The 26,163-nt window shown below is 41.6% G+C and overlaps 1 protein-coding gene across 1 annotated transcript; it reads right to left on the bottom strand.

Moving 5' to 3' along the window:
- Window positions 1-1,744: 1,744 nt before the first annotated feature.
- plpp2b (phospholipid phosphatase 2b) lies at window positions 1,745-22,985 on the bottom strand. Its single transcript, XM_083940361.1, has 6 exons — window positions 22,568-22,985; window positions 8,542-8,693; window positions 8,006-8,268; window positions 7,788-7,845; window positions 5,774-5,950; window positions 1,745-4,760 (listed from the first exon to the last, which is right to left on the bottom strand). Exons 1-6 carry the CDS (start codon window positions 22,641-22,643, stop codon window positions 4,602-4,604), a joined length of 885 nt encoding a protein of 294 aa, XP_083796487.1. The 5' UTR covers window positions 22,644-22,985; the 3' UTR covers window positions 1,745-4,601.
- Between the last annotated feature and the right edge of the window lie 3,178 nt (window positions 22,986-26,163).

The raw sequence follows: 26,163 nt of genomic DNA, 5'->3' as shown, positions 1-26,163 counted from the left end.
GAGTATATAACATTCAGTGTCGTCTACCGCAGCATCAAAATACTGGCAGCCGGGTCATTTCTGTCATGCTTTACTGTTTCCAGTGCTGAGGTTTTCCCAAAACCGTTCATCTTGAGAGCCACTTCTCACCAGGCAGGCTCTTGGTCATTCACAGAATTCCACCCCTGTGGACCGAACCATTCATGGATGGCTGTGATGGTTTCTAAGGAATGATCTATTTGCTGCGTGACACTTTAGTCAGCAGATCAGACTTACCACATTATTTTGATATAAACCTATTTGCATTTTGGCTTAAAACAAGGTCTTGCACCATATTTAGCCTCTCATGAAAGACGTGTGCTGAACAATAGTTCATGATAGATGATGCTAGTTATTTCAACTGTCTAAAAGGATCCACAGCATGCTGATGGTTTGGTGACCTAAGCCACAGGAATCTAGCTATCCAGGCAGATAGTAGATCTGATGTCAATGCCTTTCAGATGGATAGAGTCTTACTAGTATTAACAACCAAAGGTGAATATGCTGTTTAGCAAGCTTAGAAATGCCCTGGTTACCATAGAGATCATGTTTCATGATTTAACAAGGTAAATTTAGTCTTAGGCCTTGAGGGTAATATATTCAGCAAGGGTATATTATGCATCTCTGGAGAAATGAATGAGAAAACTACAGATTCACATATTGTAAATCACCCTGAAGAAGAAGCTAAATGGGTAAAATATTCATGTAAATAAAACACCTTAATGTTTCCACTTCCACTTGTTTTGACACCACAGTAAAAAATAGTCCCTCGTACACACAACGTGGAAGTGAGCAATACTGTTTTAAATGAGGGATGACAGTGGTTTTCTATACTGCTGCCAACAAAACTCCCACAAATGTTCCCATGGGTCCAGTGTTTATTTCGTTATAAATATACACGTTTATTTTTGTGGAGCAGTTCATTCTCCTGCAGAATCTGGACGCACTGAGGCAGCAGAGGAGCCCTTTCTAACCCCTCCTGAGTCCTCACCACTTGCTTTTAATTATTCCTGTTGCAAAAAGGTCTAATGCACAAGAAAGTCACGTCATGAATCAGTCACTTGACAGCCTGTCTCCAGAGTTAAAGCTGTAAATCTTTACGCAGTGCACGAGTGCTGAAAACCATTATACATGCAAATATGAACCTTCAATTTACATTCCCCCGATTCTGTATTATTCAAATTTGTGTAATGGATCATCATTACCATACAATATTATCAGTGCGCCTGGGCAAACCTCTGCAGTGCAGAATGTGTTTATTGAACAAAACTATCCATTTCAAATATGCTGACCTTTTGGTTTGCGGGTTGAAGTCTTGTAATTCTGCATCATGTTTTTGCAATCAAGATTACATTGAACTTGCCAAGAACATCTGAAATCCTTGATGCTGCAACAGTAACATTGCGTGTCATATTTCATTGCTTAAAAGAGTTCCTTTCTATAGACATGTTTACCATCAACATCTATCAAGTATTGTAGACATGAACTACATCATGCTTCAAACTTTGTATCAGCAATTTCGAAAGCCCAGTGTAATTGCATCACAACATCGGTGACATTGAGGGTCCCAAAAAAAGTTAAAAGTTTGATTTCCATGTTTTTTTTCTTAAAAGTAGGTTGAGGTACTACTAAATTCTGTGAAAGCATCAAAACACTCAATCCAAAGAAAATAAGCATATTATGGGCCCTTCAAATGTATACATTAAAACAAAACAATACAACTGAATGTGGATTATATCTTTATTTAAAATCCTCCGGTTTAGAGCCTAAAGATAAAATCTATATACAAAAATGCAAACGCGAATCACAAGTGGACATATAAACAGAAGATCGGCCAACCATTGCCTATATTTAAGGCACTGATCCAATAAGGCATAATAACATATGGAGCCACATGATGAGCTGAGAACCCTGGATTCCATGAAGCTGGAGGGGCATCAAACACCATGACATTTCTACATCCTCATCCTCATTTGGGCTATTAGTCTGGCTGCAGAAGATTTAGATGTAGGGGAGCAGGGGAGGGGGGCTCGTACAGCACTTCACCACAACCAGTTCCAGCTGTTTCTTGTTGTAAATCTATGTTTTAAATGTGTAGAAGACTCCAGGGACTGAGGTTCGCCATGGGATACCCCGCCCCACACACCCTGCAGTACCCTGCTTCTCTCTAGTCCCAGCTCAGCTTCAGGGCCTCACAATCACTACCAGGTGAGATTCTCTCTGTCTTCCTGTTTTCCCCGTCCTATTGGGTTTGTGGTCTGTCTGATATGTTGTCAGTCCTCCAGGGGTCTGCATACTGTACAACTGTACAGGAGACCTTATTCACAAATTAACCTCATCTATCAACACAGGAATGGGAAAAGGAACACAGACGGATCTTTGAAGTGGGAACGGAGCAGTGTTACTAGCTTCAAAAACACAGTTGGGTATGTAACCCTTTATCATTACAACAGCCCTTTAAAAGTTCTGCCAAGGCATCTGGCTTATGTTTGGACCTGGAATTGGATCCGTTTGTGTGGCGACTCCTGCTGCCAACAGTCTGAGGAAGCAAACTGTACAGGTGAAATGAAAATGCACCTACATGCCAAATAAAAACGTACAGGCATATATATATATACATCCTTCACGCAACATGAAACATGTCTCATAGCATTAGTATATACAGTATTTGTGGCTCATAGTGGCAAGCAGGGGTGATTGCACAAAAACCTTAACAGCGCTGGCGTTTCCAACCTTAGAGTAAACAAAGAACTTCTTATATTTAAAATAAATTAAACACCATTTTCAAAATGGTTGTCTCATCCTTCTTTGATTATTAGTATTTGAGGGGAAAAAACACAATAAAACAGGAAAAAGAAGAGAGGCCAAATTGCTTAATATTTGATTGGCATTATAGTAGTGGTATGACACATGAAGTCCAAAAGAAATTAAAGGTATCTGCATCAATGGTTTCTAGCTCTGCAGTCCATTTTACACAAGGTGGGGGACATCAATCATTTCACAAACTCCACAATTAAATGTATACACTTCATGAAAGCATCACCTCTGTTGAGGGTGAATCTGACCCAGTCTGGACAGAAAAACTGCCCTTAAAGTCTCAGACGCATATCTGGACACACTCTGGCAGGGAAAGAACATGACACTAAGAATAATTGCTGGGAGTTTAAACCAGAGTGAATCATAGTTGATAAATGTAGTGTGAGTCATCGGGCAAGACAAGCCTGTGTAGTCACTTTAAAAAAAAAACATTATATTGTTTGTCAGTTTGTCAGAGCAGATACCCAGACCTGTTTGTGCAGCTGGCAGAAACGTATCGTCAGCCAATTCCAGATCATAGGATGATATTCGATATACATCTTCTTTCAAAGAACCCTAGGGGTGACCTGTAGCTTTAATTTTTAGTTTGTGGGCCTTTTTGCCAGCAGGATGACATGATATATGAAGAAAATGAGCTCATCTACTGTGAGCTGTTGCCACTTCAATACACTCCTCTAGTGTGTAGCCAGTTTAAGGTGCACTCAAATAAAGCTAATCGTCAAACTGTGCCTTTACTAACATTTATAAACATTCTCGTCCTGCCTCTCGTTCTTACATTTATGTTTCATCACTGCCAACTAATTTGGATCTCTGCATACAGAAATAAAAAAGGTACAAAAATTGGTAAAGGTACATTAAGCGATGTATTTGACTAACCTGGATAATAAAACAGTTGCTAGTGCTATGAATCCCATTGAGGGTCGACGCAAAGATCTTTCAGGCACCACATCTCTGCAGTTTTCAGGCTGTTTTAGGTCCCCAATCCATATTGGTTTCCTGCAAAATAGCTTGAGAAATAGACTGCGAAACACTGAGCCTAATAAACAAGTGACAAGTAAAGAAAGTGGAGTGTGTATCAAGCCAAAGACAGCATATTTTTCTCAGGAAGTGGTGGCATGAAGTCAAGTGGATATCAGACTTACATTTGTCAGTTGGCAGGAAAGGACTCTCATTGGGTTGCTCTGCTGTGTGTAACTTGTCTGCGCACACATTAGCCACAAGCACTTAATAAGTATATCATAGCCTTGTTGAAGTGGGGTTTGGAGTCTTTTGCTTAATGCAGCTTTACGCACATATACTTCAACATCAACAACGATGTCTTAAAAAACAATATGCTCCTCTCTCTCTTACAGGAGAAAAGGAGGTCATCATGGTGTCTTTGAGAGGGGGCTAAGGCGATTGGATGCAGCCCCCTCAGTCAGTCCAGTGGTTGGGGGAGTAGGTGGGGTGTGAGTGGTTGACACCGGGAGAGGGAGCAGCGGGCTCGGAGGCTGCAAGCTACAGACCTGATCCCTAGCTTTACTCCTTTCAAACAGACATACAAATGGACTGGTTGCAGAATTCATATTGACACTCTAAAATTTAACATCTCATACTCATAGGACTTCACATCAGGAGTCTGCAGCGGACAGCCTACGGATGATGACCCAGGTTATTCCCTGAACTAAACACTGTTGACTGCAAAATCAAGGTTGAAGTTTAGACCCTATCACACAGGTTTGGGGTCTGCAGGCTGCAGCCTCTGTTCCCTATAGCGTCAGCCCCTATCACACAGGGCCTGGATTGTGGTGATAGTTGTAATGGTTGCTGTGCTCGGAGTCTGCAATCTGCAGGCTGGGTTTCCTCTCTGGCTCTTCGCTATCAGCAGTGTCTGGTCTTGTGCAACGTGGAGGACGCTTCTTAAAGAAGTCTGACACAAAGCGCACCTGTAGACGAAGAGGAAGAGAGAGGAAATGAGAAGATGTTAGTTCTGGTTACCTAGGAAATATTCTTTCCACAGAGATTGGAGTATAAGCATGTAAGGGACACAGTGGAGGTAAAGGCTGGGCTGGAAACTGTGATTACGTATGTCTGCACAGGTCTGTGCAGAGCTGTTAAGTGACACACTCACACCTACTCGCATACAAGCATCTGAGAGGAACACACAGAGAGCAGGCACAACCCCTGAAGGCCATAAAGTACTATGCCCAAGAGGGTCTCTAATTGCACATAACACTATGAAGGCCAGAAGTTAGCGCTCACTTCCCAATCTCACACAAACACACGCACGCGTGCACACACGCACACAGCAGTGCTGACAGCAGCTCACTCAAAACAGGGAAGTGGCCAAACAATAAAGAAGCCCAGCTGGATGAAGTGAGCAGAATGGACTTATTGCCTGGGAACCTGCCAGTATAAGTGTGTGGGTTTGTATCAAGTCACACTTTGCTGCTGTCACACCTCACTCCCCTCATGCTTTTTGTCAGCTATATGGATTTTTACTGCCAGAGGGCAATAAAGCTGAAATATGGATTATTCTGTTCCGCTTTGAAGGGAGTATCACTAACAGAAAGATTTCCATTAAATGTCATTTTTTTATGATCTGGACCCAACCATGTTTGCTTTTCCTAAAACCAGAAACCACAGGAGTAAGACTCAAAGTTACGATGTCATCAGGTCTGAGGCTGGAAAATTACATGTCAAAAAAGGGGAGCATGATTTCTAGAGATAAGTGTTAAATTTAGCTTCAAGTTGAATAGGTGACATCATACTGTTTCCAGTATTAAATCTAATATATTCTGTAAATCACCAAAAATTGGCTTCCATTTACTGTGTGAGGACCTCAGCGTCTTGATACCAAACCATATCATAAGTCATGCCGGTCTGCCATGGAAATATCATGCAGGAACTCTTAAATTTTTGCAGTGTTTGCCCTTGAGAAGTTGTCGTGGAGACTCACGTTGAGTACAGCAACAAGCGCTCCCTGCAGCAGCCCCACCAGCACATCGCTCCAATGGTGCTTGTAATCAGAGACTCGGGTGTAACCCACGTACACCGCAAAGGCCACCAGGAAGAACTGGATGGTGGGCCGGAGAAGTCTGGCCCACTTAGCCACCAGTCTCGCCTGCACATAAAGCTGGAGGGAGTGGAAGAAGAAGAAGAAGAGAGTGGTGGATCGTGGGGGAAGGTTGAGGAGAGAAGAGAAAGAAAGGAGAGAGATAGGGGAGAGACTGTCAACTTGCTATTACACTGTAAAAATATATCATAAGTTGTTTTGTTCTCCTAAAACGGGTTTTCCAAGTCTCAGACAAAGCTTTGAAAAAGGCGTCTCCTCACCGCCCTTGGTTTACTTGCTTAGGTTTGCTCAAATTCTGGACACATATGGGGTCATGATTACCAGCAACGATAGGTGGTGTTGATTTCACCTTGTGAGTCTGTGTATCATTATCAAATCAGGTCATGGAGACAACTACTGTAGCGGGAACTAACAAAAGAGGAGGTTTTGATTATTTTGCCAGGTGTTAATGTGTCCTTCTGTGGACAGATTTAATCACCGCGACAGTGGCACAACCATGCAAGATGCTGTCACGAAACTTCAGAGGTGTGCTAGTTGAGATGAAACTGAAGGTCAGGTTCAAAAATGAGTGTGATCAGAGCAAGTAGTACAGAAGTGAACTTTAGACTATACCAAATACATTAAAAAAAAAAAGTCTGTCCTAAAGCATTTATGAGTTTCTGACTCCTCCATACTACCGTATCTATGAACTCTCTCTTTTTATCAGATCACACACATTTAGGTTATTCTATGTGATCTTCTTTCGATAACTGACATAATATTTTTCCACTTCCATTTGCTGAGCCTCTCCTGAAAGTGTTTCACGCCCTTGGGGAGTCCCGCCTCCAACTGTGAAAACCTCTGTTGTAAAAGGTTATCACACCACAAAAAGGTTAGGATAATGTAAATAGTCTCTGGAGTAAGATCTACAGTATTTGCACGGACATAATTTTATATAAATGTCATGTAAAAGGATGACAAAGTAGTGAAGTCAAGCAGCTGTCACATGTCTCAGAAGTTATCTCCATATTTGCTTATAGACAGCCAAGTCCGTTTATGTCTCTCTAATGCAAAAACAGTGGCTGGTAAGCCTAAAATTGAATTTAAGTGACTAAAAACGTGTTGAGTACAAATCTAATTTATGTTCACTATGGACTGAAACTTCCTTTTTTAATACTGGAAAACAGCAGGCGGCAGAAATTATGGACCTGGCAGCAGTACAGACTTCTCCAGGCTTCTGCTGGGCTGCTGTTGAAGGTGCAAAAACTGGCAGTGCACTACAGCCCCTCCTGTCACACAGCCACCCTCTGAACTGAGAACTGTAGGACACAGGCTGGATATCTCAGCGCAGCTCCATTTGTTTGCAGCATTTGCCTGGCACAACAGTGAATGTGTCAGGAATGGACACTAGCTTAAGATTATTCCACCATTCCTTTCAAATGTCCTTTGAACTGAACAATGTTGCTTTGCTTGGCCTCTTTAAGCTTGCCGTCTACCACTGGTGCCTGGATTTGAACACAAAGAGATGAAGCTAAGGGTAATGGACTGGATAGGCCTGGAAGACACAACGTAGCACATGCTTTGCCTTCGTCATTGCTGGGAAAAAGGCAGCAGAGGCCTCCAGATCATTCCTTTCAGTATCCACATTCTTCCCCGGATCTCTTGCCTTGTCCTTTTATGTCCACAGGCACAAACCACCTCTATGAGCCCTTTCTCCTTCTCAACAATTAGCCCTTGAGTACGGATCCAAATGCATAAGCCTGCTATCAGATGGGTCCATGTAGGGACTGTAATGCCTGATTCACAATGAGATATCTGCATGGATATATTTCCCTGTTTACTGTACATAGAGATGCCTATTGACATTGTGTGTTAGAGGACTTTTAGTCATGGATTGAGGCTCACATGCAGTACTTACCGCCAGGAAGAGCATGCAGTACATTCCAAAAGAGGAGTGACCAGAGTAGAAGGACAATCTGGAAAAGAGGAAGAATCAAATCTAATGCGTCACACAGGATATTCAAACTGTAGAACAAAGACAAACAGTAGTATATATTAGTTTATTTTTCGATCTAAACATATTTTCCTTTCTTAGCATAACGATCAATTATACTACTATGATCCTCCTCCTCATACCTGGACTCTGTGACGTCCTGCGGCTTGCCGGTGCAGTTGATCACCTGCATGTATCCTGTGCAGACCTTAGGGACGCATACAGCCATGAAGTTCGGTCTCGGGCGGCCGATGGTGAACTTAGCAAGATCGGTGAGTGACTGGCTAACAGATGCTCCAAACAAGAAGGTGCCCACTACTTTGTAGAGTGCAGCTACGTACTGGTTGAAGTCAGAATTAGAGTAAATCCTCTTGCTGTAGACCAGATAAGCCTCTCCAGAGGAAATCTGAGGGAAGAGGGAGAACAGTGAAAACAGCTTTTAAAAAAAAAAAAAAGGTTTGTTTCATTATCTTTCCCATTTTTCGCATCATTAGAACAAAATTACTTTTCTTCCTTATACAACACTTTGCTCAATTCCTCAAGTTGGTAATGGAGCAGACAGCAAATGGTGTTGTTAAATGAGTGTAAAGTCATTTTCATGATTTTGGCTTTACCGAGGTGCGACGTAATAAACTTCCCTGTAAAAAAAGAGAGGCCAGATTGATGAAGTAATACTTACAATGACGACAGTGCAGGAGATGGTGACAGCTGCCAGCATGCCATGGGTGATGGTGTCTGGTTTCAGGGGGTACATGATGCTCTCGTCGTCACAGTAAACCCCTCGTTCATATGGCTTGAACACGATGGTCATAATGATGAAGGGCAGCGCCGCTGTAGCCAAAACAAAGTAGAAGAACGACAACAGTCTGATCAGATGTGCTAGAGGTTTCACTATATTTGGAGTGCTTTTGGTGAAATGAGATGAATACATTAGTCCCTGCCAAGATTATAACTGGGCATACAGACCAGGGACAACGTTGATCCAAGTTAATGGATCGTCACTATTTGAGAAAAAAAATGCTTTGGAATAACACACTTGTCCCGTTTTATGCAGCTTTTCAGACATGACATAATTTCTAAACGCTTGGAAGTGAAAATGTTTCTTTAAGGATAGCTAAATTGTTTTCTCTCCCCCCCAAACCTCGAGGACTAAAACCATAATGATGAAAACAACCCACAAGGAGAAAAAAAACAAACACTCAGTCGTTAAATGTCAGGGGAGAAATGCGCAGCACGGAATTACAAAAATAAACAGTGCAAAATAGTATTTATATACATAGGCATGTGGACAAATGTAACAAATCACACACACATAGTCAACAGACACAAGAGTGCACACACACTTACAAGACTTTACACAAATGACTGCAGACACAACACGTACGACTCTTTTGAATGATGTGGCTGTGGGCAAAAATACGACCAAATATAGCTGCTCAAGGCTCCTGAGTGCACGGATGATGTCCTTGAGATGTGGGGAAACATCCATCCCAGAAATACCCTCTTCCACTTTATGCACATACACACACTCCCTTCACTGCATTTTGTAGATGTATGAGTGTGTGGAGGAGTAAAAGACAAATGTTCTTTACAAAGTTGTATTGATAAACACATTCTGATGAATACACTGTTCAGATGCTCTTTGGCTCCTCCCCTTTAAAGTCAAACGTCTCCTAATTTGGAGGCTGACAGAAGATTTTTGGCGAACGACGAGTGTTTTGAACATACTGAGGATAAACAGTAGATGGGCTAGCCTGGATATCCAGACCCACATCTATGCAGACGCAGGGTCTGGCAACGAGCAATGGACCTTCCCAACTCAAGGAGCACCACTGAACGCAATAGCAGACTTGTTGCTGCTCATGGGGGAACTGTTGGGTCTCTGTAAATTATAAATAAAAGTCATAGTGTGGTCTTTACCTACTCTATATGTAAAGTGTCTTGAGATAACTTTTGTTATGATTTGGCAAGGTAAATAAAATTGAATAGCACTACGACCGACTACGACCAATCAGAGCAATGAAGAAAGTGACGTATCTAGCCAACTTCAACGGCGCAGCACTTTTGTCATAGGTTACGCCCGCCCATAACAGAAAGTACGATTTGTTTGGCGAGTGGGATTTTCTGACATGGTTAATGAGCTCCAATGGTGCCTGCTCAGAGGTAGCAGCAGAGCAAATAGAAATTTGCTGGCGGTGCATCTTGATCATCTATAGGGTATAGATGGGCAAAGAAGAGAAGTGGACTCTGGTGTAAGTAGTTTGAGGGGGTCCTTTCTCCTTTGGATGTTATGATGATGATCTTTACTCCCAGTGGTGAAAACATTTCACCAATGAAGACCATTGTAACTGACCATAACCTCTAACTTTTTACAAACCTTTTTTAAGGTTTTTGGGTGGAGGAATACTTTATTAGATTTAGCATGTCTGAGAAAAACCCTACCCCGATTTGATAGACATAAATGATAATGGTAAGAATGAAGTAGAAACAATGCCATTTTAAAACTGGTCGTTTGTGATGGGTATTTGGTATCATCTTTGACAGAGTGACTTATTAAGTGATAGATGACAATAACCATGAGTTGCAGCCTGACCAAGGAATGCACTCACCCCCCTGATATCCGCCACCACTGTCCATAATGGGCAGACAGACAGTCTTGGGGCCACTGTGGAAATGCCATGCATACAGCCACATACTAAAACTCAAGAAAAACAGCCGTGAAAAAACACTGCATACATATGAGAAGTGCTCTCACCAATAGTATTACATTTCTGTGTAAATGAGCAGTGCACCCCTCCCATTCTTTCAAAAAAAAGGTCTGCAGCTGACATAATTCCAGGAAGACTGATGAGAGACCAAGACTCCACATGCTGAAGACTGAGACTAAAGGAAAATATACAACTCGATGTGTGGATCAGGATTCAGCTGAGGTGACCACTCTGTAACACCGGGTTTAACTCCACCCTGGAACGAATACGGAACGACAGCTTACTGCAAATGCATGAATAGTGACAAAAAACAACAACTTGTGGCATGTTTTTCTTGAGAGCTGCTGGTTGGGCAGTTCAAAAAGATGCGAGGAAGGATGTATCACATGTTAATGTGACACTAAAACCTGAGCTCATGCTAAGAAAAAAAACATTGGCACACCATTATGACTAAAACTGTCTTTAATAAACCACTAATTAACTAATGAAGCAGGGCAATTCATCTATTAAATGCTGTAATTCAAGGTAAACAACAATATACAATAACACCTGTACAATAGCACACCAGTGTCTCACTTGTGTCTGACATCACATATATCCAAGGAGACATAAGATGAGTATGGACATTGTTAAGCGACATGCCAACTGCACACATGTTCGTCATAGACACTATGGAGACAAAGAGTCTTATTGGCTCAGTAAAGAAAGGCAGCAGCAAAATAGAAGCTTTGTGTAGAGAGGAGAATAAACAATAGCGCTCTAAAAGGAGAAACACGTGACTGCACATGGATTCTTAGTAACCCGACCTTGGAAAGTTTAGACACACAAGGAAAAAAACGCAAACAGAGATACAAATTGATTTCAACACAGTACTTATTCACGAAAAAGTAAATCAAAAGCCCCAATCTGAGTATAAACACAGGATGTCAAAGTAAAAAAAAAAATACACCTGTCCAATCAGCCAAAATGTCCTTCAGTTTGGTGTTTGCCAAACAAATATTTTCTTGGCAGGTTTATTGTGGGTGAAATCCAAAATAAAACATGCCTTCTGTCACCTTCTGACGGAGCCAGGCTAGCTGTTCCCGTTCCCACTCTTAATGCTAAGCTAACCAGCTGCTGACTGTAGCTTCATATTTAGTTTACTCAGATCACGCACCAATTTCCATTACACTAGATATGGAAGAATAAAGAAAAGCTGTGCAAATGTCTACCTACATTTTTAAGTTGGAGCCCTGAACTACAGTATATGTCATGCTCACACCTTGTATACCATGTTTCACTTTATATAAACGGTATAATATACTGACCAGTTAATAAACTTAGACCTAGGTCTTAGATATGACTGGAAATGTTATTCTTGCCGCTGCATCTCTATGTTGGCCGTGTCATGTGATATGCTATTTCATCACACTTTAAGAACAAATAATACTGGGACCACTACGGGAAATTGCAGATGGACATTTTATATCCAGGAATTTACATTGACACTACCACTGACTATCCATGTAACAAGTTGACCCATTTAGCACATTCACTATAAACAGTCCAGTCAGATACTAGGTTTTGACCTGGTCTTGTTCTCATACGGTCTAAATATACCTGTATTACTCTGTTTGAAACGTTCCCTTTTAGCGCCACTTTTTACAATATGAGACCTTTAACTCATTGTAGTACCTATAAGCAATTTCACCACCTGTCCAATGCATCTAATCCACCTACCTCCCTTTTGTCTACACCCTCTTTGTGAGCAGCAGCAGCTGGATGACACCTGTCCCCACACAGCAACTTCCCACTGGCCTCCAACAGACACATGCCTGGTTAGCACATCTACCAGCCAGTCAGGACGTGGTGAACCGGGTGAAGTTTTATTTCACATATTTTTCCTCTTAGCACCATCAAAATCCTGTTTGTGACAACCACAGCACAATATATGTTCTCTTGTTTTTAACCAACATCCTGTCTCAGGCGCCTCAGGGGAGCACCCTGATATGGATTTACTGATGTGGCTTTTGGTTGGCAGCAGCTTCTGCATCTGTATCCTGCATCCTGCTTCCAGCTGAATGTCAAGAAGAAACAACTGCCTCTGGTTTACCTTGGCATCTCATCATAGCTGAAAAATAGGAGACTCTAAACTCTCAACACAGTGTCTCGCACCCTGATGCTATAGTATCTTAAAAATATTGTCTAAATATTGCCAGACTCCTCTTATATCAAGTATGGTTGCAATTGAAATGTACACAGCATGTCAAATATGTTGTTTGGTAACTTAATTAGAGTGTTTGCATTACCACACGTGAAAACTAATTTTGGCCCTTGGGGTTCAATCCATAGCAGACTTTTGGGGGTGGGGAGACATTGGAAATTGAATCTGTTTCCATATAACGTTGGCCAATACCGTGGCCAACTTTTTATTGAGTGTGGAATAATTGCATTCAGCACAGCATTAAAAACCAACTGGAGCTGCAAACATATCTAACATGGCTTAACTACATAACAGCGAGTTTTTAAAGGTTTGTGTAAGATTGTGCCTGGACAAAGTCGGGGGGAATGTTTATTTACTTAATACAGTATGGTAAATGTCACTTTAAAATGGCAGGAGGACATAATTATTTCTATATTGCAGTCACATAACTTCAAACTGTTTTATGAAGCTTTTAACACTTGCCAGAGCGGGGCCATTAATCACAGCAGAGGGAGAGAAGAATTCAGTGAAAAGCTTCAAAGAGAAGTGCCAGGAGCTAATGAATTATACTCCTCTACCCACATAACAAGCTCACAAAAGGCTAAACAGCTTTTGCATGTACTGTACATCAATGGCCTTACATCTGTGGGTATCATTTGTATTTATCTGTTTTGCCATATGCTAAAGGTTTTAATTAGTCTTATGCACTTATTAAATCCTCTTAAAAAAACTTGGATTTTGCCAGTTTGCCACACATTTCATGGACTGAGTGAAGTCAGGGCACCTGGCCTTAAATAACCCTCCTCTGGCTTGTAAAAGTAGTATGCATTTTTCATTTACGTGTTCATAAACGAAGCACTAATTTAACTGACACATGACTTTCTACTTGTTAGTCATAAATTACAAGTTTGGATGAAAGTAAAAGCGCTCAAATAAAATGATGTAAATAGTCTGGACTGCAGTCATGGGCAAAACGAATGGTACATCCTGAGGTGTGTTAATGTGTCTCATGTGGATCATATCTGTAAGAAACAAACCAGCCTCTCTCTTGAAAAGCAGACACACACACACACACAGTTAACAGGCAAAAATAGACCCATTTGCAGACAAAATAGGTCTCTGGGATACCACGAGACAACCCCACAACCCCAACTGACACTGCTCCAGAGCGTTTCCACTTAAAGGGATAGTTTAGATTTTTTTTAAGCAGGTTTGTAAGAGGTACTTAAACATAATCAGTGTATTACCTACCGTAGATGGCAGTCAGTGCCAGTTTGGAGGAGAAGGGTACAGAATCTATAGTGCCCTAAAATAGCTAAAGTAGAAGCTAACATGTACCGCGGTGGCAACGGCTAAATGTATTTTAGCCACATTAAAAAAAACTTCTTTATCTTGCCATCAGACAGCTCTTTTTAGGTTTATGTGGTGGAACTGAAGTCGTTATCTCGGCTCTTGTCAAAGCCACCAGACTCCATTGACAAAAACAGTAATTTTACATCACAGAACACAGGAGGTTGCTGGTCTACCGCTACCTAGATCAGTTAGTTTGATGGTTAGTTTCATTAGTTCCTAACCCTTTAAAACACAAAAGTGACACAACAACACAAACAAACAGACAGACCAGTCAAGGCAGACGGCCGTAGACCAGCAACTCCTGTGTTCTGCAAGGTGAAATTACTGTTTTTGTCATTGGAGTCTTGTGGCTTTAACGAGAGCGTAGATTACTGCTTCAGGTCCCCCACGTCCATTTAAAAAAAGGAATGTCTGACAGCATTGTAAAGTGATGAAAATAAAACTGGGGAGGTGACGACTGCCATCTACTTACACACCGACTACGGAAAAGTACCTCATGCAACAATACTTAAGAAAAAAGAAGAACTATCCCTTTAAAAGACCAAACCTCTGACTTGTATAGTGGATTTTTCTCCCATGTACACGGAGGGAAGGTAGAGGGGCTGGATGCACTTATTCAGGACACAGGAGAACCTTCTTTCTAGACACCTGCTTCTATGGATGAAGGCAGGAAACGCTGCCAGTTTGGAATGTAGCCAGGAAGCTAATCTCCAGCTGCCAGTCAGAAATCACCAGCCTGAGCCCCTAATGGGAGCCTGTTTGAAGTCGCAGGATGCAGGGCTCGAGCTTTCCTGTCTCAGATTAAGAAAGGCCCATTTTTTAGCGGCTTGTGTTCCATTCTGGGAAGTTTAAGGCTTCTCATTTACCTGGCCGCAAATTAGCACTCATCCGCAGTGGCACCTCTGTGTCTCCCCCCTGCTGAAATGGGCATCAGTGCCACAGAGAGCTGGGTAATTGATGATGACTGCGTGTCAAGAGGGTCTAAAGAGCCTAAACAGTCAGAGGAACGTCCTGGGACTTTTTTTAAGCATTAATTCACACCATGGACAAACAAAGATGTCAGTGTGAGAAGAGATTTCCTCCATTCCTTCTCCCACTGCTGATTCACATCCTCCATTATGGTTTTTTCTTCTTCTCTTATTCAAAGTCATTCATTCCTCTCTCTCTGGAGCTCCATCTTTCTGTCTGTCATTCTCTTGATCACAGCGTCCTCCCACACACTTCTCCTTCTGTTGTAAATATAGAGGCCTCAATGGGACAGTGCTTTATATAGCTGGCAGATGTGCAATTATGACGGACCATGTGGACCACAATGGCACTCTTGAGGGTGAGATTCGAGGCCTGTCACATCCTCTCTCTGTCTTCTTGTTTTTTCATACGTCAGTGTTTCTGTCTTTGTCCTCTCACATTTCTATTCGCCTGTCCTACTAAAAAGGAAAGTCGACGCCTCGATTATCTGAAAGGCGCTCCGGTGGTTTGAGAGTACCTCACACCTACTTGCCCTGGTTTCTCTGACACAACCTGCTGCACCTGCAAAACCATGTGGCCAGACAATTATACTCCTCAATTTGAAAAACATACAGTCTGGGTTTTCTTAATGCATATTTTCAAGGTAGAGGTAGGTGTGTGTGCGTGTGTGTGTGTGTGTGTGTGTGTGTGTGTGTGTGTGTGTGTGTGTGTGTGTGTGTGTGTGTGTGTGTGTGTGTGTGTGTGTGTGTGTGTGTGTGTGTGTGTGTGTGTGTGTGTGTGTGTGTGTGAGTGAGAGAGGGGTGTTCTCATGCCCCTGGGCTGCCCTGTTTGTTCTAAAAGTTTCCTTCAGGGTCACAGCTGGAGCTTTTCCCTCCTTCTAATTTATTCCACTCTCATTTCTGGTGTTCCAGTGCGAAGGTCACTCCGTGAGTTTCGTATTTCTCTATTTCTCCGTGCTTTCCAATCTATCTTTTCCTTCTACTGATGGCTCTGGTTTCCTCTCGCATTAACACCATTACTCTATCAACCCTCATCCCCTGCCACTGTGGACGAGGACAGAGGAAGGCTTCTTTTTTTTTTCTCCTTTTAGAGGCATTCAACATTTCCACGTTTTTTTCTCTCTGCTGCTCCCTTTTGTTTCCTCCCTCCAATTCAAACATTGTTGAAATCACAGTGAGAGCCCTATAGCACCAAAGCTCTGGAGTGTGATGTTACAGACCTTTACAAGAAGGCTCGCAGTAACAAAACAACTAAACGCTCCCTCTTTCTGACTGTCTCACCCCAAGCTGGACTGACTAATGTGGAAGGTATGTGCTGAGCCTACAACCTCTGCCGGCGTTGGCCTCTGGAATTCTAATTCACATGAGGAACGCCCAACTTCACCAGTCACACCAAATCCTGCTGCCCATTCTTTATTTTTAATCCTGCTGTTTCGCTCTGTCCATCATTTACGCATGCTTAGTCCAAGCAGTGCAGACGGAGACAGGGTGCCGGCAAGCGAGGTCGTAGCAGTGGTGGGAGGGCAGCTAAATCTGGCAATCAAAGAGTCTGGGTTTGTAGGGGATCAAAGATGTAGGCCACACAGGTTTAAACCTAAACCATAAAAGGTCTGCAGGAGGGGTTTAACTGTAGAGCTATCATTAATGGTGATGAGAGGTCACTAAATGTGTTGTTATGTCGTCTTCAATTTGTCGTAAAAGTGAGTGCTTCTCCAAATTAGGGCCATATTTTCCAAAATTCTGGTCTCTGTCAAGAAGGAATCTTTGCTCATATGTTTTCTGTCTAACTTAACTGGAAAGAAAACAACGTGTTGGCAGCTCGAACAGTTTAATCCTCTGCCTTTAAAAGACACTGGAAAGCTTCATTTGAACAGCAGATGCAAATTGTTTTCATATGCAAAGCAATTATGAAAGTGGTGGTGGTGGTTTTTAATTTTCAAACACAGCGACCATGTAAGACATGATTGTGTTTGAAATAGCAAACTCTGCACGACATACTAAAAATGTACACTATGGTTCAACATACGTTTGTGTGGAGATATAAAAACTTTTTTTTTTTAATTCATCATTTAAACTGTTAAAGATTACATGACATGTTCTGTTGAAGTTGCATGTACTGGGCCTGTGTTGAACTTTGGTTTCCTGATGCTGATGTGTAAACTGAAAATAAAACAATTACCTGTTACTTGGTTAAAGAGTGAGCCAAACATCACCAAAGGTTAAGATGAGGTGTCTTTTATAAAACTATCCTATATAATGATGTGTTTGAAATATTTGCCTTAATCCTATCCAGTTGTTAAGTCTGACGGAACACCCTTTCAAAATAGGATTTCCGGGTCCAAGCGCTCCGTTGAACCAATACAGTCACATGTGAACAATTACGATTCACCTCTTTCATCAGTTAGACGTCTCTTTCATCGATAAGAAAGGGATAAAATGACGATTTGATTGTTTTTTTAAAACTCAGATCTGTTCAAACAACACGGTTCTGCTGCATTGTAGAAATACCAGGCTCGGACCGGCTTGGACCCGGAAATCATATGTTGAAAGGGCGTTACGCCATGACTTAACAGATGGATGGGTTGCTTGCTTATATACCAACTGATGACTCAAACTCAATGACAGAGAGTGGAGGAATCTCTTACCATTGTGAAGAACAACTAAACACCTTGTTTGTTTAATTTTTTGAGTTGTTATAGGTGAATTTCCACAACAACAAACAGCAGTATGTGTCTTTTCAGACAGACTGAACTGTAATTAACACATAACTTCCTGAAAGCCTTCTTGCTAGGTGGAGACACGCAACCATGGTAACCCCCCATGACAACCTCAGCTCTACCAGCATCGCCAGATAAGGCTTAAATTACTGGAAAAGGTTGCATGACAAAATCACTTATTTTTAATATGTAGAAGTGTAAATTCAAGCGTTATTGACATTACAGATCTGCCTTGGCTGTGGGATATTTAAGCAGGTGTTGTGTCCAATTTGCATTCTGTAATATTTCACATGAAAGAATATTCACGTACTAGTGGTTTCATAGTAAGATTTCGGACTGACTAAGAACAAATAGCACATGCTCTATTAGCTCACTGATTCGGATGCAACCAATAATTATTATTTTTATTATTACACAGCTTTGTTGAATATGAATTCTTACAGGCCGCTGATGAGGACCTGCAGCCTCTACATTATCCCTTACTAATTACATCAAAGATACACACACAATAGCGCCTGACATCTCCTTCAAATTCCAAATATTACTACCAGCTCACCGCTGAACTCTATGAACTCATCTGTGTACTTGACTTAACTTTTGGGGAATGTGGCTCAAAATGAATGTGGTTATGAGTGTTTCAAAGAGAACCACCACATCCCTCTTCCACTTAAGAGTTTGACTGATAAAAGGCCATTTTACCAGAAATCCTTGTGCAATTAAGATCAGTAGAGAAACAACAACAATCTGGAGAAGTAGAAAAAAAACCCCCAGACTCATATTTCTGAGAGCGACATGCCTGTTTGTTAAAAGGGCTTCAGTTTCCATGACAGAGCTCTCCTGAGGAAAACAATTCCCATCAAGCCTTTCACTGAGAACTCAGGACGATCCGTTTTCCCAACACAACCGCCTGAGAGGCCCAGCTCCCTGGAGACGCTGCAACACGGCTTCATTAACAAACTCTAACCGACATCCAGCGAGGTCAAAGCACGGAGCATGGGCATATTTACATGGAGTCTAATAAGAGGAAATTAATGCAAGGAAATAATGGAGCAACTCTAACCCAGTGTCATCTAGCACAGTTGTGTCTTACAAACAGAGCGGATAAGATTCATTGACTAGTTGTCAACTATTATCAACTATTTTAATAATGGATTAATCGGTTTGAGTAATTTTTCAAAGAAAAGTCAAAATTCCTGTGTCTTAAAAGTGAATACTTTGGGGTTTATTTACTACTCTATGACAGTAAACGTAATATCTTTTGGTTTTGGACAAAAGACATTTGAGAACAACATATTGGGCTTTAGGAAACACTGAATGATACTTTTCAACATTTATAGACCAAACAACTAATTGATTAACTGAAAAAACATAATTGACAGATTAATCGACAATGAAAATGATCAGTTGTTGCATTTCTACGTGCAAAACATATAAAGAGAATCACATGACAGGAAAATTAAACTTATTTAAGCAAAACACGTGTGTGTGTGTGTGTGTGTGTGTGTGAGTGAGTGAGTGAGTGAGTGAGTGAGTGAGTGAGTGAGTGAGTGAGTGAGTGAGTGTAATCAAAAGGCATAATACAGAACTGGTTTGTCCCTTAACAGCACAAAGCCTTCACACTGAATAACTAAAGTGTGTGTGAGCGTGTGTCTTCCACCAGTGCCTTGCCTCGAGGCTGTTTAGTCACACACTACCTACTTGAGTGTCTGGCACATTACTCATAACACACAGCTTGTTGCCGTTTTCATTGCCTTCAACAGGCAGGCGCCCAGGCCACGAAGCAAAGTGAGCTTTGCTCCTCTTCCGACTCCTGAACAACCTACACCTGCTGCAGTACTGCACCTACGACTATGAGCTGTGGGCAGGGAGAGGTTAAACCCCGGCCTTTCCTCTCTGTGCGCTCAGCCAACACCCACTGTCTATTTGTGCTGAGTGTAGACTTACAAAGAGGGAGGGATACACTGGAGGAAAGAATGGAGAAGGAGGAGGGAAGCCCAAGGCTTAAAATTAACAAGAAACTCAAGACCAGGGCAGATATTTGAAAGGCAAAAACAACTCAATGTCCACCATGACACGTCAGTCAGGTTTCTTAGCTATAAACTAGACACGTAATACAACAAACATTGTGTCTAAAGAATAAAAAAAAAACACTCCCTGGCTCTAAGCAGTCATTTTATATCAGATTTCTCCACATTGTGTGAATATTATAACACCTGTTAGTTTGATCCAAGCAGGGAAGGGTTTGAGTGACAGAGAGCGTGCCAAAGAAACGGCTGTGATTGTATCTGCTGCTTTTATTTGGCCATTGAATTACATACCAAATGTGTGATGCATAAGCAGAGAACAAGAGATTATGGAGTCATAGGTGAACACAGAAATGGCTTCTGTTGATGAAAGGCTAAAGAAGATAAGAGCAGTTGTTAATCAGACAGGATTACATTCAGTGTTGGTAGATTTTTGAAATAAGAAACGTAAATAGTCCAAAAATGCAGGCAAAAACCAACTCAAACTCTGTTTCCATATAGGCTAAGGGTTAGAATAATTACTGTGCTTCCATGTTGTTATTACACGGCTGGGGCAACCTCACATAAGCTTGGGGTTGACTGATTATTTGGGTGGCTGACGTGGGTGGCAAAAGGGGAAGGGAGAGGCAAAAGGGTGGGATGCAGCTATCCAGACCTCACCGACCGACCAACCCAGACGTTAATCCCAGACTTGTGACAGCAAAATGGCGAGGCTTATCAAGTTCAGCAGTCTGTTGGTGTTCCCACAGACGTAAAAAGAGCCCTAAGCTCTCACAAAAGCCAGGGGGAATCAGAAACCGCACAGCAGCGCAGATCTGCCCTTCCTTTTCTGTATTCTCCCGCCAACTTCCACCACTATTACCAGTGCAGACACAACAGGGGATGAACACGCCGCCAAACACCAGACCAGCAACCCACATCCATCAAGGGCTTCTTGCATTGATACAGAAAACCTAGGTCCCACCACCCTGGTACATTCAACACACACACACAAAGGCTGTGAGGCTGAAGACAGCTTTTTCTGAGGGTGGCGGGCGGTGAAGACTTCTATCATGGTTATAATGCATTCTGAATTTGGATTGCATTTGAGTATTAATGGATCTATTTTTAAACCATGCATTTATTTATAGTTTTTGATGTTTTCCTATAAAACCTATTACATATTTATTGATGGATTGATATATTTATTTGTAAGTTATTTTAATAATACATTTTAATGCCCATTTATATTTATGAAATAAACTAGTAATCCATCTCTACATGTATGGTAAGGCTGGGCGATATGGCCCAAACCTTCTATTCTGATATTGGTCATTTCATATTTCCATAATGATATATATCACCATATGGCATGTTTTCTGGAAAATAAATAAGTACTTTATATGAAATAACCGCATGTTATTATACTCATGTGTGCATTAAATTATTGACAAATGAAAAGTACTGAGAATTTCCTAATTTTATTAAGGAATCAGAATGTAAAGTATCGCCCAAATTAAGGTACTATTGCCGTAACACAGCTCTGCTGCTGGTTTTAAAAAAAAAAAATTTTAAATAAAATTTTTTAGGTGATTTTAATGATAGATACTGTGTGTATATCTATGACAATATATATATATATATATATATATATATATATATATATATAGTCATATCGCCCAGCTCTAATTATTATTTTATTATTTCCTATGTTATTGTCCAATGAGATAATTAATGGAAGGCTTTATAATTGTTGCGTTATTTAAATGACACCTATGGTCCTCAGTATATGATATATCATATTCATTACCATCCATTAAAGGTTGATATCTAAAGACAAATGTTGACAACAATGACCACAATATGTCATTATTTGTCTATTGCCCAGAGGGGGAAGAGGACAAAAACATGTACAGTAATGGTGTGACATAATGAGTACAGCAATGCAAAGCAACAAACTCTTCAGAAAAGTGAAGTTAAAAGCAAAACACAGGTCTGTGGGTGATGTGGAGGAAACATCCTGACCGATGTATGTGGGGAAGTGGGGGGAATTCTTGAGAAGATTCCTGGCAGATAAAATACTGAAGAAAATGAGAAATAAGCGGGGCACACTCGCATATCAAATTTCCATAAACAAACTCTGAGCTTCCTGAAGCTCTGTAAAAGTCCTGCAAAGTTTTTCTGGTGAGTAGTTCAGGGGGGAATGCAGCAGGCCCTGTGACAAGAATGAGAATGAAATTTCCTCTTGTGGATTCACCACGGTGCTACATAATGTCACAATTCAGCCTTGGACAATATGGCAGTTGGGCTCTGCGTCAACAACCGAGATGGCAGGCTGTTCTCTTATAGTAAACTATTGGACTCAGGCGTGGAAACACACACACACACAGTTACTTCATTTGCCTTTTAAAGAGAGACTACAGCTTCTGTGCTCAGGAGCTTCCCCTCTCATCAAAAACGTGCCTTCCTGTCATTACAACAGAACAAAATAAATAAAAGGAAGAATTCCTGAGTTGTTGTCAGGAGTGACTGACACACACACACACACACACACACACACACACACACACACACACACACACACACACACACACACACACACACACACACACACACACACACACACACACACACACACACACACACACACACACACACACACACATATATATATGATCTTATCAGAACTCTTGCTGACAACACTGAAGTGCAGTTCCTAGATAAAAGGTGGATTATGCTGACGTATAGTTTTGTACTTAGTGTCCATAACTCACCGACTAAAACGCACAGCACGTCCATCAGCACGTACAGCTTCTTTTTCCTCAGCTCCTTCATCTTCTCTCCGTTCATGCACTTAAAGTCAACAGAAAAAAACCTACTTCTTCAATGTGCCAAACAAGTCCATCGGCGCTCGCAAGCTTTGGAATAAAAGCTCAGGCTATGCAAACAACCTGGTAACCTGCACTACGAGTTCTTCCGGGATCCTCTCCCCCTACCTGTGCTGACATTGACAGCAAAAGGCGTGTAACTTTCTTTGAAAAAAACCACTTTAAAAAGTCGTTTCCGAGCAGATACGCGACGGCAGCACTCGAGTCTTGCGTCCGTTTGCACGCATTACTGCGCCGGCTACGAAGGCTGAAGAGGAGAGATCCTCCGATTTCACAGCGCTGCAGGCGTCCGGAGAGTCCAACTCTTTTTCTCCACACAAACACACAAACACACACCACGCCACCACACTGGTCCCTCCTCCTCACTTCCTCGTCTGGCTCCTCTCTGGCTGTCTGATCATCGCCAGGCTCCAAGCTTTTACGCACAGGCGTGCAAAGAGCAAGAGAGAAAAAACTTCCCAGCGGTTTTGCCTGATTTTCTTTCCCTACCTTGCAAACCAGCTTTTTAATGTCGTTTTTTATAAAGACAGGGGTGAAACACTGCAGATCAGAGCAGGGAGAGGTCAATAATGCTCCTGCAGAATCAAGAGAAAGGGGGAATAAAGTAATATCCTGAAACAATTGACTGTCGTTTACACCTGACCTCATTATCTGGAGTAATCTGGATTTAATCAAGAACCTACAATCATGGGATTTGAAAGCACTTCAGTAAAGCCAATGACTCAGCTCTGCCCCCCATTTGTGAAACCCTCACACAGATGAGAGCCCTACATGATCTCATGCCATCACGCACTCCAGTTTCCCCACAGTACACACACTTGAACCGCTCAGTTTTGTTGAGAACTTAACCATTTCCCAGAGTGCACTCTTCTCCCATATATGAGGGATATTTACATCAAAGCTGACTAAAAAGCAAACAGCTTCTTAATAAGGTGCAGACATATTAGTCAACGCCTTCATGTCACTGGGAGGTGGACTCACACTGAGCACACTTGGTGGGTGATGAAAACACAGAAGAGAAAATGTCCAGCCTGACAAAGCAGGTAGACTTTAATAAGGCCTGCTGGGACTTCAGCAACATTAGCATGACTTAACACCAGCATGACTCCAAGCTGTGCTGTCTTTTTGTTGTTGTTTTTCTTTGCTTCAGGCAGGCAGGATGTTTCCCCATGCACCAGTGCCCCACATCCAACGTGTTTAGCCCTTTAAAATCATTAGTGTGTATTAACAGTTAACTCTGTTTGCATGACAAACATCACGTTTACCCCAAAGTCTATTAGTTCAGCACCCACCCTTGAGTTAAGTAGATAATCTTACACAATCTTACATGCATGTTCCAGCTTTATTTGACTTTCTGCACATTTGAAAATTGTAGCATTAAATGCACTCAAATAAGATTCTAAAAAAAAAAAAAACACGTTCAATTACAACTGCAAGTGGAACATCAGTACACAAAAATGGAGGGAAAGGGAACTGCAAGGAGACTTCAGTGGAACAGTACAAGGAAAAACTGAGATTTATCTGCCCCCTTCTGGTGGTTTCAGCAACAACACGCTCATTTCAACAGAAAAAAAGTCTTAAACATCAACTTTTTTGAGGGGGTGACATTCCCACGTTCATTCAGATATCCTTGGGGAAAGAGATCCACAAATATGATCTCGGAGTTGTGACACCATTGTGGTGGAAAAGATGAAAATGAGTGTTGACAACGTTTTTCTGAATGCATTAAGGAAAGGATGCCATTCTTGATTCTTTACTAATATCATTATTTTATATTTTTTATTTCTTAACTCCATACATGTTCTTTTTTCTCCATGATACAAACCCCTTTTCGTCATGTATTATAAGTAAAGCACAACATAACCTGCCATAACGTTGTTATTTTAAAGTAAGAAACAAAACAGCAACAAAAAGAAACTGATATAAACCAGTAGGAGCCACTGACTGATGAGAACCAGTAACAAATTGGAATCAGAATTGGTATTGATTTATCGATTAATTTTATCAGTGCCGACATGATTTTCTGACAGTCATGCTCCTGGAAACTTGCAACAAGGAGTCCGAATAGTGTTGTTATATTAGTGCCACGTCAGAGGGCGGATATTTTATTTGAAAAAATATTTTATTTGAAAACAAAACACAACAAATTGATCAGGAATCAATAAGGGACTTGATAAAGAATCAGGCCGATAAGGATAAAATAAAAATATTATTAATACTCATTCCTAACCTTGATGGTACAACATTAGAAAAGTCCAAATTAAAAGGCTGTAATTTAATTTCACTGCATGCTGAAATTTGAAACGCTGTGTGAAAACTTAAAAAGGGACTACCCGGTTGGAGAACCTACAGTATATTACTTACAAACCAAAGCTATCACTTGTGTTTGTTGGCAAACTGTGGACAAAAGTGCAATTTTGGTGACAGTAAAAATATATATATATAGAGAATTTCCGGTTTAATGCCTCTGCCAACCAGTCAAGTTGTATTTTACATCCAAACTGTCAAGATGTTGAATAATTAAAGGTAAATAAAAGTGTATCTTTTGATGAAACGTGGATTCTTCACACACATCTTCAACCGGCAGCACAGAAGATCGAAAAAACAGTTTCAAGATTAGTGTCACCAATTCAGTATCGGACCAAATGTCTCCCCTTATGTTCCTGAGTTATGAAACATTATGATGTCACAGTGAAGTTGACCTTTGACCTTTGGGTATAAAAAGTCCTAACTTCATCATTTTATCCTGTTGGAGCGTGGGAACTGTTATGGCCAAAAGTGTTTTTTGTGAGGTCACAGGGACCCTGACCTTGACCTCCAAAATCTAATCAGTTCATCCTTGAGTCCAAGTGAACTCTCAGGGCGCACTCACACTGTCCATCCGTACCGTGCCCCGTGCTTTAGGACACTTGCCCCCCCTCCCTCTCCCCCCCGTGCCCCAGGCCCGTTTGTACTCACACTACCTGGGCCTCGGCGGAATGCTTCTGGCTGCCTATACGTCATCACGGCATAACACGCCACACGCATTGATCGCGATGAGTCGCTTTGTTTCCAAATCTTTCCACAGACCTCAGAGTTTTTGTGCGTCTTGTCAAACTGTTTTTGAATTTTCATCGACCAAATCTGCAGTAAACACTCCACCTCCGCATCACACCAACGTGAACCTTTCGCAGCCATTGTTTTAAATGTCCGCGCATGGTCCGTCCTTCTTTTTTCTATGTCCGAACAGGCGCACATAAAATGACGTCAAAACCACTGTAGGCCTCGTGCTCATGCTCGTACACGTGCGCACGCTCGTGCTCGTACATGAGCAAACGTGCTCTACAAAAGCCCACCTATCCAAAACAAGCAAGCGTACAGCTCCTAGACGCGGTACGGTTGCACTCACACTGGTCAAACGAACTTGACTTTAGCCGTGAAACGTGCTCGGGCACGGTATGGATGGACAGTGTGAGTGCGCCTTTATTCACAACCAAAGGGAC

This window comes from Echiichthys vipera (genome assembly GCF_963691815.1).
Source record: "Echiichthys vipera genome assembly, chromosome: 3".
In the NCBI taxonomy this organism is placed as follows: domain Eukaryota; kingdom Metazoa; phylum Chordata; class Actinopteri; order Perciformes; family Trachinidae; genus Echiichthys; species Echiichthys vipera.
The sequence above is the reverse complement of the archived record's forward strand: the minus strand, read 5'-3'. Positions and strand labels throughout refer to the sequence as shown.